Source organism: Dromaius novaehollandiae, chromosome 3 (genome assembly GCF_036370855.1).
Source record: "Dromaius novaehollandiae isolate bDroNov1 chromosome 3, bDroNov1.hap1, whole genome shotgun sequence".
NCBI classification, from domain to species: domain Eukaryota; kingdom Metazoa; phylum Chordata; class Aves; order Casuariiformes; family Dromaiidae; genus Dromaius; species Dromaius novaehollandiae.
Genome location: NC_088100.1, coordinates 105781737 through 105795960, shown reverse-complemented (window position 1 = coordinate 105795960; position 14224 = coordinate 105781737). Strand labels below are relative to the sequence as shown.

The 14224-nt window shown below is 34.7% G+C and overlaps 1 protein-coding gene across 4 annotated transcripts in view; it reads right to left on the bottom strand.

Annotated features, from left to right (window-relative positions):
- SPATA17 (spermatogenesis associated 17) overlaps positions 1-14224 on the bottom strand; it is a 100688-nt gene that overhangs the window by 37650 nt on the left and 48814 nt on the right. For all 4 annotated transcript variants that reach the window (XM_026108486.2, XM_026108503.2, XM_026108494.2 and 1 more), the window contains exon 7: positions 965-1159. In XM_026108486.2, the coding sequence (XP_025964271.1) occupies positions 965-1159 (195 nt within the window). The remainder of the gene's footprint in view (positions 1-964; positions 1160-14224) is intronic.

The following is a 14224-nucleotide window of genomic DNA, read 5'->3' as shown; positions in this document are numbered from 1 at the left end:
CTGAAGAGAAAATTTAAGGACAGGATGGAATAAAAAAAAAGAAAGGTATGAAAGGTTCGGAAGACACTCCGGTCATTCAAAGTTAAACAGGCTCTATCAGCATAGGAAAGTGTGAGGTAAGTAGAAGTTCAGCAGATTTGGCAATCTGAAAAATTCTGCAGAATACAGGGAAAGAGAATACTTTTAACCCCATAGTAACCATATCAGGCATTTACTGGCAAAAACTTCCTGAAATATTCCTGAAAAAATATCCACTCTTACTGTCATCAAGTCAGCAACATAAAGGTCTCAAAGGTCTATCTGCTGTGTTTATTCGGCATATTCCCAGCAAGTTTAGATAATAAAGCAGTGAAAACTGTGTTGTCATCTTGTAGGACACTTACTCTGATGCATTATCTCAGAGACACCTGTTACTTTACAGAAGAGAAAAAAGCTGTCTGCAACATATGTTGACATCAACTGAAAGTAAAATTGAGACCATGACAGCTAAGAATGGGAGTTGGACACCTTGGCGAATCATGCAGAACACGTAGAAACTTTTGTAATTAAAGCTGACGCACAGTAGGGGTTGCAAAAGAGCAGAAACTAGTATATTTTGAGAGGCTGTCTCTGCCTTCACGTAGAAAACAATCTTAAAAAGAGGAAGAAAATATTTCAACTGGTTAACTTGTCTCATCATCCTTCACTTCTACCACTTTAAGTTTTATTAATTTAAAATTGTAATTTCAGAATTCTACCTCCAGTGAATTGCAATAAATGTATTCAGTTATATCAGATCTTCCCTTTGAAATCTCTGAAATGCCGTTCTTTTACCAAAGGACAAAAGTAAAGTCTAAGGAATCATATTTCCTTGCTTTTACATACCACCTAGGCTTTCTTTTCTTTAAAACAAATCTGTTTCAAAGACTTTATATCCCAAAAGCAAGCACTAATACCATAAATACAAGACACTGAAAAATATTACCTGAGGTTTCTGTCTGCCAATAGGTGGCAGAGGCTGTGCGGTGGGGAAAGTCAGGGACCTTGTACAATTTGACCAGTCACATATGAGATGATTCTTTGCTGGCTGCTGTCTGTGGCTTAGTGGCTTTGACTTCCGTAACAGGAGCTCCATTGGATCCGGGGATTTTCTGAATGGTGAGTTGTATACACCTGCAATCTGAATAGAAGATGGGGTTATCTTTGACTTCAACTAATTTAAATTTCTTTACTAATTTTATTCTACAAATCCAAACAATATGAAAAGCTATACAATAAACTTTCACAAAAAGTTTCTGATGACTACTGACATGTGATAGATCTACAGACTAAATACATCTCTGGGCAATTCCATTACAGTTACAAAAGGGTTTAAATATGATCATCTGAAGTATAATACAGGTTTCAGCCCTTGGAAAGGGAATAACTTTCATTTTATGGAAGCAAGAACTACACAGCTGAGCTTCATGTATCTCAAATCCATCTTTTCTTTCAGTCATATGCAATCTTTTATCTTCCACTGTAGTAGTAAAACAAACATACCAGTTTTTCCTTAAAAATAATTAAATGTGTACAAATTTGGCTGTAGTTTAAAAGTACTATATTTGTCTTGGAGTTTGAAGTATTATATGCACAATAGGAATAAAAACATTATCTGTTATTTCCAAAAACATACTTAAAGAGTAAAAAAAATGTTTAGACAAGGAAACAGATAACCCATGTCCCTTTAAACACTGTGCTATCTGACTCACAATGTGGCTTTAAGACAATGGCATTACAGTATTTTTAGAAGTAAAACTGATGATTAGGTAAGGGAAAATATAAGCAGATTTACTGAATACCAAAAAATGGAAATTGCTTTTTTCCTGAAAAAGTTCACATTAATTTCCTTTGACTATACAAATGTATTTAGCTTTACTAGTATAAAACTCACAAAAAAAGTAGATTCTGAATTCTCAATTGAGAATTGAACCAAAAAATTCACATTCTTCACAGTGAATTTTTTATTTCATATTATCAGGATACAGAAGCAGTATGCTATTCAGCAATTGCTTAACTATTGTAATATTTTTATATAATATAACATTTACTAATGCAAAGAACAGATTTCAAATTCTGAACTAGTAATCTCTGTCATTAACAATCTCTGAATATCTAGGAAGTCAAAATTTTATGATAGACAATTCCCACATCATTCTGAACAATAACACATGTAGGAATTTTATCATTTGTGTAAAAACGATTCACAGATAGACATATGTGAGTTTACTGAATAAATTATGAACAGTTAGGTATTCATTCTGGTTTAATAACTACTGATTTATGTGCTAAACATCAGAATTGCTGTATCGTATTGTACAAAGTCACTGCATCTCCAATAAATCAGATCACATCTGCTCAAAATACACCTGGCAAAAATTAATTTAAAGATCTTGAATTGCTTTAAGGACAATTAATATTTTCCACTACAATATATTTGGAGCATTCTTAAGGCTTTTAGACTGTATTTGCTCAGTTAAAATATATTGCATTTTGCTTTTATCATATTTTTATTTGCTAAGAACTACTGAATAAACATAGTAGGAAAAGGCATTAGTTTCAAGGTGTGGGAAAGGTAAGGAAAACAGTAAATGTTTATAATCTTGCATTTCTCTTCTGGCACACTACTGAGGACCCCTGAGAAAACTAAGTAGAGCATCAGCTTCCTCATAAAGTATTAACCTCTTTGGGCTGAGAGGATTGAATGCTCCCCAATTAGCTCTAATGCATTTTTCATTAGCATATCCTATGGGGAAATTCCAACTCCTGGTGTCAAAAAAGTTAAATAAGGACCATATAAAAATTACTGTTTAATGGACAAAGATATGCAGAGATGGTAGCTTATTCAAAATATTGTTGGTAAATTTTATTGGCTAAATTTTCCAACTCTGTAAGTGATCTGGCCCTAATGACAATTTATTTAGACTCTGCGTTATGTGTTTCCCTCCTAGTGTAAATCCTATAAACTTTTCCATTCTACTATCAGTGCAAATGTGTGATGGGAAAGAGGACATGAATAGAGATATGTGGTAGAAACATATTTATGCCAAACAACCACTGACTGCTCCTTCAGCTTTACAGGATGCCAAACTAAAATGGCAGAGATCCAGGCTTTGAATAGCAGGCAAGCAGGGTCAGTGGAGTGTATGCAAAATTGCAGGCCCATCTGTGTGATCTGTAGAATTCATCTGCATCTTAAAATCTGGTTCTACAAGTCTGGCTGTTATTCACATAAGCAACTCATAAAGTTACAAATTCTCCTTATGGTGTTACTGATTATTTTTGCAGTATTTCATTCACTGCCCTGTTACAATTTTCTTAACAGCCCACTATATTTTTGCTTGCAAACATCCAGTGATCTACAAGTGCTACATCAACTCAAGTTCCACATATTGTCTCAGGCTTTTATTGTACTGTCCCACAACTATTGAATGCATTTCCACTAAATGTTTGCTATATAGTTAATAAGAAGTTGCTATGTAGTTAATAAGAAGTTGTTGCACAAAATGCCCCAGACAAGCTCTTCCATATAAGTTGGGTACCATGCTGGAGATGCGCAAAGCAACTCTGTGCCATAGGCGTTATGGCTCTTTACCCACTCATCCTACCAGGGCAACCAGATGTGCCCACATACCAGTCATTCAATTTTTGTCTTCACTCAGTTGCTGACAGTAAATTAGAAAAGTGATTGCCTGTGATTGTCTTCTTTTCACTAAACTGCTCATTGCATTGTTACTTTATCTTTCTACCCATTCCTACACCCTGGGCCATCTGTGTTTGCTTGTTGTATCCTGTTTAATGTGGAGACGGTGCATTCCAGCCATGTCATGACTGTAGAGGTCCCCAGCTCAATGAGATACTGCTTTCTGACTGTATGTCTGTGAAACCCATCACATTTTATAGAAAACTACAATATCTCTGAAAATAAAGCTTTTCAGAAGAAAAACATCTTCACATTAACCACCAAGAATCAGCATGGTCTGGAATAAACCACTATGGCATAATAATGGCTCTCCAAAGTTGGCAGGCATATGTGTGTTCATCAGTAGCAAATTCAGATCAGGGCTTCATCTGCCCAAAATATTCACCATTTTTTAAGCTTTAATTAAAAAATGCTGAGGACCAAACTGGTTAGGAATTTTAAACTAAGAAAATTTAGATGATTTCAATCTATGTGACTATAAGTTGCTCTTTTTTTTCCCAAAGTGAAAAAATTCAACAGCTTGAACATTTTAAACATTTTTCCCCTCAAAAATTATAGCAAGAATAACTTTAAAGAGATCTGCTACCTGGGCTCCAAGACATGGTATTGCTTCTGCTATTTCATATTTAGAGAAGTATAAATGGCCCCATGAATATAACGACTTTCTGAAACCGCATTTTGTAATCTATATTGAGGTACAATGTATGTTCTACTTGATATTTCTTTGTTTAACTGTTTGGCAGCAGAGAGAATAGGGTTCAAACAGTGTGAAATACAGATGAGTATCTCCATGTGCACAAATAGGATTGGCTGTTAACACTTTTAATGACAACAAAATTAGCCATGGTAGGTTTGGGAACACAATGATTCAGTGTATTTGAAATTATTCTTGCTGAAAAGGTGCCTTAAAAAAGACCCATTTTTTGTTGCTCTTTTTTAGGTACTATCAGGTTAAATGCATAAAGATAACGTCCCCAGCTACGAAAACAGACTTGGAGTCCTAGTAAGGCCAGTTGGACGCTATGCAGGAAGTTAGTTCTTCTTCAGGTGAATCTCATTGTTAGATCTGGGTCAAAATTAATTATGAAGTGCATTTTTAAGTGATTATTTTTCAGGCAATCCTTGTTAATTGCTTTACATTTTAATTATATATGTTTAAGTATTCAAACAGACAGATAGCAGAGCAATCAGCAGAGTTTGCATCTAGATTGATAAAATTAATACTAATTTTCTCTAAATTCCCCAAGGTTTGTGGCAAGGTTTTAGGCCCAGATTTAAAAATGTGAAAGTTTGGTAGGAGAGAAGAGTAGATGAGTTTGATCGTATTTTCCAGTCCAGATCCATCTCTGGCAAAATTGCTTCCATTCATTTTAAAATATCTCTGCAAAACAGTCTTATTTCTGCAAATTCTTGCATATGCGCTGAATGCTGTATGCTGATGGATGCCCTACTCACTCTGTCCTCTGCAGGGAGATGACAGCTTGCAGAAATCTAAGAATATGAAGAATCAAAGCCTCTGGTACTTAATAAATGTGTATATTTTCTTGAGACCAGCACAATATGTTAAAAGCATTATTTTCCCCCCCTACTTTTATATAATAGTCGCTCAACAACAAAGCCGTTGTAGTTAATACTGCTTTTTCAGTGGCAGAAAAGTGACTATCTTGACAAATACTTTGACTCCAATATTTTCCCCACCTTTAGACAAAGTCCGTAAGAAAAATATGTTACCCTCCAAAATATTACTATAGGTTACAGAAAGTACTTCTTGTCTGTAGGGAGAATGATACATTTTTCTATACCCATGTTCTTCACTACTAAGAAGGGCCTCTGTCAAAGCCAGCTTTCTGGGACTTCATTTCCAGGAACAATTTTCTAAAGTGACAAACACTATGGGGAAATCTGTGCTAACTGTTAAAAAACCTACAACTGAGTTATTTGCAGTACTGTCATGCTAACTTCCAACTCAATAAGACCAAAGAAATCTCAGGAGGGGACTCTGTTAATAGCTTCTTACTGACCTCCTTATATCAGGCCCTTCTGCTGAACGGTGGCCCAGTGGTGAATATGGCAAATGAGCTGTGAAAGCACAGATTTTTTTTTTTTTTAAGACTATGGTTCTGACTCGTCAGGGAAAATTAAAAAAAAGAGAGAAATGAGTTATACAATAGATATATTTTTCCCCTAGAATTCTCTGCCTCAGACCTTCCATCATGGAAACCCAAGCATGACCTGGAATATTAATTGTGTCAGGTCAAGCATACTAGCAAATGTACCATTTGTTACCCAGTCATCCTTAGCATTACATTAATATTTTGAATCATTTTGCATTTCTAACACTCTGTCTTTTAGTTTCCTCCCAATCATTTCCATATCTTTATAATTAATTGTGTCACACAAAGAAAGAAAAAAAAATAAGAAAACAAACATGAATTTACTGAATATTATCTAAATAAAGATATTCTGGGTTTTTTTTTAGTATCACTTCCATCTCTATTCCTAAATTTAGTCTGTGCTGTAGAATATCCATTTTTTCATTTTCCTGTTTATCATTTCCATGAGGAAACAAAGACTTAATTGATTCAGAATACAATAACATAATGATTTAGGAGCTTTACTTGAAAACAATGAAGAGGGGAGCAGAAAAGGAAACAGAAAGAAGGGAGTAAGAAAGGGAAGAAAGAAAAAAGATACAGGTAGAAAAGAGAAAGACAAGGCTTTGTCGACTATGCTGGATAGTTCCTCAGGAAGGATTGGTGGCCATTAGTGGTATAATAAAACATGAGCAGTTTCAGATGTTGGAAGTTTTATTTATGTTTTAATCTTATTTCTTGACCTTAAGATATTAAAATCTACATCCAAGGTTCTAAATAACAAAATATGCCCTAACAGATACAGTGTAGCTACTACACTGTAAATATTTACACACATGCAAAATTAAAAATCAATGAAATTGAGTTTAAGATAAAATGTAGGCAAGAAGTCAATGGAATGTGTATTCTCATATCTTTAAAATACTTTTTACTGTAATTTAACTAAACTATAACAAAGGTATGCTCTGTTTTGAATATTCTGCCTGGAAGTCTGAATGTATGTGTCTTTTAACAGTCATTTAATCTTGAAAAAAATAGCCTTGAGGGTGCGAGTCTTGGCAAGCGATTACCACAGTACGAACCTAAATAAAGTTCTATTTTCTCAATCCGCTCTTTTAATGAGGATTTAAAAGACTCCTTCTTCAAAACACATTTTGTACATTATAGTGTATTTTGAAGGAGAAGGAAAAGAGGTCAACAAAATAGGAACTAAATTTGAAAATACTTTTTTGCTCCATTGTGATTTGTAAAAATCTAAGTAAGCTGAGAGAAGACAGGAGAGATCTTTAAAAGCCATAAAAGTAAAAGCATGAAGGAGAGCTGTGAATGAAATATTTGCTAGAGATGGGATTGCTGAATCAACACTGACCAGTGCACTTCATCATAATTATCAGGACATACTACTGCCAGGGGATTTATAAAAATCCCACTCAGCAAATAATTGCCTTGCTGTTAGGAGATAGTCAGAGTGTTAACACACTGTCACAGTCCAGCGTTTAGTAAGATATTCAACATTCAATTACTCTTGCTGAGAACTAAAAGGAAACATGATCATTTCTCAGCTACTGCAGTTATGCTTCCACATGAATTCCAGGGAACAATCTTGTTAATCCCCAGATATATTTTCTCTAGGAGGTAAAAGAAATACTTTAAAACATTAATGATTCTCACGGAAAAACCTTGCTTAAATTATGCCACAGTCATAGCTGTAAAAGAGTAGCTATTTAAAACATCTAAATAACTGGCTTACAGTAGGCTGTAAAAATAAAAGGATAATATCTTTAATATAAGATTTATTTAAGAAAGAATCCTCTACAAGAACTCTGCATATACTACTCCAGCAACAAGTATAATAAAATTAAGTCCATGAACTCGAATTTTAAATATCAAAAATATTCAAGCCAGATTAGAATGTCTTCTCATACTAAAAATAATCTCTCATTTTTTTAACTAATATGAACATATTTTTTTATTAATCATGAAGAAATATAGTGCAAACTTATTCAGAGATTGGAAGAAAAACATAGTCCGATTCAACATTCCAATCTGAGATCCAATTTTCTTACCTAACAATGGGAAAAACAATGTGAAAAATGTTACTCACTTTTATAAATGTAGGTTCAGTTCTCACTGAGGTAATGATACTCCTTGGGCCTGATCCTGTAATCCTTATAAAAATATACTCTCGGGAATTTTGTTTAAACAAGAATCAGAGGACCTAGTATGTTATTGTAGCTGTGGAATATTAGCTTTGTTTGAGATACTGCTTTTATGCAGAGACTGAAGAACTCATAAATGAGTGATGAGTAATGTATATTCTTTCAAGTGGGATTAATTACCTGTCCTCTGCTTAATATAAATTCTGTTTAAACAGAGTAATAGAAGCATTAATTATTGTTATTCTGCCTTCAGATTGTAAAACACAGTTCAGTCCTTTTCATCTGTGAAATGCTTGCTTGATATCAAAATAATAGTGCCATCATATTATAAATACACATTTACAGGTAGACCAGGCTGTAATTTTATGAACTATACAAAGAGTTGTTAAGGAAACATTCAAGTCTGGTATCCTTGCCACAGACCATAAAATCAACCACTAAACCTGCAGAGATACTAAGTCCAACTGCAGGAAAAAAACTAATTGAGTTTCCAAACAGGTAACAACTGCTTGGGTATTTAGGCAACAAGACAAAAGAAAAAACAAACTCTTAGCTTATTGCAGAGAACATCGCTGGCACAATATTCAAACCACAGCAGCCCAATATATGCAAAGGCATCTCATAAATGCATCCATTTTCCATTGATTCTCTCACTGACTGAGGGTTATTCTGTCAAATCTAATTCTAATGCAGGTCTTGATAACTTGACCAGATCAGGAATAATAACTTGGATGTGTGAGTGATGGCATGGGAAACAATGTTCTTACAATGAAGACACAAAGCAGAGTCAGAACATTTGAAGTCCTTTCATTTGACTTCTAATTGATTTAAAAACAAGCAGAAAAATAAATATTTAGTTACTTAATCATTTTATTTTAAAAATAGGAACTGGGAATTCCACTAGTGTTATCACCTTTTCTTTAAGAAATGGTGGGGGTGAGTATGGGACTAGGTTAGAATGCTATGAACCTTTGAAAATAAACTTGCTTCTAAAACCACACCATATAAATGGGAATTTAAGAGCTTAGTTTGAGGAATAATATCTGAAGATAGTTTTATTCTCCAAAGTCTCAACAACTGCATGTGAAAACAGGGTCATTATTTCCTTATTCACAGGGATATTTTGAGGCTAACATTGTTTACACTTGTGAAAAGTTTTCAGACTCTTAAAACACTTATTCAGATGCTGGATACTATTTACCTCTTTAATATTAAAATTTCATTTACTGTCATTGTGATAATGGAAAAGATTAGCTTTGTAAGAAAAAAATCTACTTGAAAATCACTCTTTTCCTCAGTGGACTGAGAAAAATCCTTATAATTAGACCATTTAATATCTTTTAATTTGTGACACTACACGTTACCTAGGACAATATATTAAAAGACAGGAGAAGCTCTTTTTAACAGATAGAGGTGGATATCATGTGGAAATTTGCTTTGTTTAAAAAAAAAAAGAGAATAAATAATAAATAGAGAATTCATTCACTTCTCAAAAAAAAACCTATATGTAATTAAGGAATGTAACATTTCATAGTTTTTCAGTGTTCCTTTTATCTATCTGTTGCACTGCGTTTACTTCTGACTCCTCCCTCACTGAAATATGTTCTGACGGGTTAAACAACTTGCTTCAGTAAACCTATGGGATTAAACAATGACTAAAAACCTAAAAAGGGGTAGAATGTTTAGCAAAGCAGTCTTTGATGAGACCAATAAGCAATGAGGTGAAGTTTTAATGAATGGTCATAGTATTGTGTACAGAAAAAAATAAAGAAGAGGGAACAGGGCCATGTTAGTTAGATAACTAAAGGTAGTTAGAAATGAGTAGAAAAGAGTGATATAGTAACAAAAAAGGAAATGACGAAGGTTGTCTTAAACGATTGTTAGAAGAGGAAAACTGGAAGCAAAGAAAACATGCAAAATAAAGAACAATAGATGAGAGAAGAGGTACAGCAGTTTTCATGAAGTCCACTGCAGGACAGATTGGACTTCCCAAATTAACAATGTATATTAGATACTAAACAAAAGCATCAAACATTGAACAAATTGTGCAAGTTAATGACAGAAATTTACCACAATACTGTTCGCTTGCCCAAGAGCTAAAAACTTAAAGAATTGGTGTGTATATCACTCATTTGGAAGTCTCATGAAAGTAAGGATACATATTGTCAGTGCCACTCCTTAATCAATTAAAAGGTTTGATGTTCAGAAAAGTACAGCATTTTATCTTCATGATTCCTCCCATGCCACCCCTAATCTCCCTCTTCTTCTGCACTTCTCTCTTATTTAACATGGACTTCTTCTGATACTACAGTTTCGAAAATAACACCAGCAAGACCATACATCACATCAAAACTCTATCAACATGAGATAAACTACTACACATCTGCCAGAGTTATCCCGATAATAATTTCAGGAAATCAGTAGAGTTCCACTGTGTACAAATGTGTGTGAATGTGGCTCTGTGAGAGTTATTTAGTTCATATTTGTACTATGTGGCAAATTCCTTGCAATATAGATTCTTTGCTAAATGTTTGTACATCATACAAAAAGCCAACATTCAATATATAACTCGCTCTTATCAGTTTTCTGACCCTGCAGCAATCCCAAACCTTAGCCACCCCAACTGACAGTAATACACAAAATGTGGTCATGTTTTTTTTCAAAATCTCAGCATGTACACATTTGATAGATCACACAGCTTGTCCTTTAAACTCTGCCATTAATCCTACCCACAGGAGCAGAGCAAGAAGTTCGTTGTCTGGAAAAAACCCACAACTACAGCTTTTGCAATTCTGATGCTGAAGAAGACTTAAGTAGACCGACCTTTCAGCCACTGTATTTTTAAATGACTAATTCTAGATATGGAGATCTCCACTATCCTGAGATAATATATGCTTAGCATGAGTGACATGCCTAATAACAAACAATGTAGCAGAAGCTCTGGGACATCTTGCCATGTTTACACAGACATGCCTTTAAGTGACTGAATTTGAAGTCTCTGCACAAGATCAAGCACAAAACAGCACTCCAACTTTACACCCGATCGTGTGTTAAGCCATTTGTGACGACTGATGATTTTTCAGTATAAACATTCTCTCATTTCTTTCCACAGCAAATTACAGACAAATTTTCCTGCTGGCATTAAAGTAGAAGATATCAAACAAACTAAAATGATTTTAAAATGAGCAGCCTTTAAGAAAATTAGAAGTTGCAAAACTGTTGTCGAACATGGATAAAATTATAGTTAAATTTGTTCTGTTTTTAAGGGCATTCACTCACTGCCCTTATGAAATGGACAGAGAGTATCTGGGGAGTGTGGAAAAGGAAGAAATTCTTTATTTCTGTTGAAAGCTTTTTCAATTCCCACCTGTGCTTAAATGAGACTTTTGAGAATAGTGAATAGGATGGAGCCAGGGTTGGGGAGCACTGGAAATTACTATTTCAAGTACTTTCTACTAATGCTTGGGAAAAATACACCCGTACAGCACACAGCCATCTATTTCTTATACATACGGGTTACGGTGTCAGCAAATAGCACTTCCCCACCCTCCTTCTCAGTGCTCCCTAACCTATGGATTCTGGGCCTGAAGCTCACCAACCTTGCCCTCTTAGTTTTGGCTTTCATTGTACTTACCCTTTCTAGCAAGATGACCACCCCTTTTTAAAGAGAAAGAAAGACTGTCTGGAAAAGATATGAGCAAAACACTGGAAAATCTATGAATGTTAAGTTGGAAATTTGGTCAGTAAATGGTTTTGGCAGAGTGTACGCAGGATAGATGCTATGCTGGAAGCATATTTTGGCTTCCAGTATTGATTTTCACCTAGACAAAGCATAATCAAACCTTGTCTTCTTTTTAAATCACCACAATACTGTGTGGAGAGGCAGAATTACAGTCTTGAGTGTTCCCAGGACAAGGATCCCCTGAGGGCAAGAGATGGACGCAAATCCTAAGTGAACTAAAGATTTCTGATTTTGTGCGCAAATCGCTTACAGGTCATTTTTGGAATACAGAAGTAATGGAATTAGCCATCTAGGCATAAATATTTTTCTTCGTTCAGATACCATGTATTCCAGAAGCACAAACAGCTCATTTACTGGACACTTCCAGTTTACCTTACTTTGTCCTTCTTTTTGACAGACACATAAAGCAACATTAACTGAGATTCCTTACAAGTGAACAGAGATTGTAGTATGTCTAGTCCCTCAGGAGGCAAAAGAGTTGAATAATTCTCCTATGCCGCATACCTGTGAATAGAGTGATATATCTGGCCTCCACCATGGAAGTGAGCACATAGGCAAAGTAGGCTTGCTGATCAGACATACCTGTCACAAATACTGTAATAAGGATCTAATGTAAATGGAGAATCCTTTGAAAATAATATTTTATAAAAACAGAACATTGTAGCATAAAGTGCTTTATATACTAATGCTATTAAAATGTAGCTGCAAGCCTGCCTGAGAGCTAGGAAAGCTCACTTTCTCCTCTTTTAATTTAAATGGGATTTTTTATTGTACGAGCTTTGGTAAGTAGTCAGAAACATCTGACTTCTTGGCAGGGAAGTGATGAGGGGGTATTAAACACCCATGGATAGGTGGGGATGTTCAGTGATTGGGGTATCTACATTAAAAAAAAGAAAGACCATTTTAGTTCATCTTCAGGAAATATTAGTACTTATAATGAATGATAATTTTATCCCCTGCATGTTTCAGAGACAGGATAATAAAATTTATAACAGTAAAGAGGGAGGAAATAAAATGTAAAAGGTAAGAGCTAATTCATTCTTCACGCTAGCTCAGTCCTTGGCCTTTCTTGAACAGACACTGCCAATAGTAACAAATTATGTATAATCATTTTGTGATGTGGACTGTTCACTCGGGACTAAGCTCAAATGACCAAACTTGCAGCCTTGTCTCTTAAACTGTGGATCCAAAGATCAGAGGCCAGTACTTTATCCACCAAGTCCTTACCTTTATAAGAATAAAAGTGCCAGGTGTCCAGAGACAGAGTGGGAGTCAAACACTGTTTGTTTTTCACATTCTTACAGGACAGCATATTAGGTTAGAAGTATTTTAAACAGCTGTGCCTTCTGAATATTCATTAGCCTGCTCCAGTAAGAATTTTTTGGCTTCTTTCATCCTCACTTAGAACATTTATCTCTAATATTACTGCATTAACTTCACTAGAATTAACTTCTGATTTCCAGTAGTGTAAAAAGGAGACACACATAATGTTTATGAATTATCATCCCTGATGACAGGAAAAATGTGATTTAAAAAAGAATGCAGTTATCTAATTTATGATACTTCAACATTCAATGTCTTTTTGAATAAAGAATTTAAAATAAACTTTTACTGTATGAATTGACAAACATATGAGGTAATGACTGATGCAACTGTGGGTTCTATATTAACTACAGAAAATCGAAAGAAAACTGGTTGGGAAGAAAAAGAGCTGCAAAGGAACCCTGTGTCATGTTTTTGCTACCTTTATTCACAAAAGCCTTAATCCAAAGTCCATGAACTTAAATGGCTCCCATTACCCTAACATGGAATTTCTTATGAAGTATAGGTATCGCACAAAGTGAGTAAGAATGAAAAAACTCTGTTCTGACTGCTGAAATTAGATCTTTTCACTGTTACTCACTTGATAGCACTTCTTTCCTCCTCATAGAACCTTATTCTTAAGGGCTTTGAAAAATTATTTTCTACAGTACTAATCTATTAAAGAGTTACTGCCTCATATGTTTATGTCTCTGTGGAAAGCATTATCTCATTCAAAACTAATTCTATTAAAAATATTTCCTTATTCTATCACAGCAGCTACTATATCACTACAAATGGTCCTTTCCAATGTATGGTCAATGGGAATAAATATGGACAAATATCAGCCAAATGTCTAAACACACTAGCCTTGACTCAACAGAGAAATGCTGACACAGACAACTAGCCAATGAAAACCAAAGAAACTACAGCAGTCCAAAAGGATAACGCATGATTTGTTATTGGAAGTTACTCAAAGAAATTTCATACATTTTGTAGCTTCTACATCAAACAGGGCCTATTACAACAGTCTATTCTGATCTGCAGGTTAAAAAAGCTTACTTTTTTTTTTCTTTAACTGAACAGGCCAGAACCTTCAAATTACACACAATTTCAGCAGAATGATCTGAATTCTGAAGCGAGGAATATCTCTGTAAAGTGTAACTTAAAACTGTAACCGGAGATTTAGCAACCATAACAGAGATCTCAG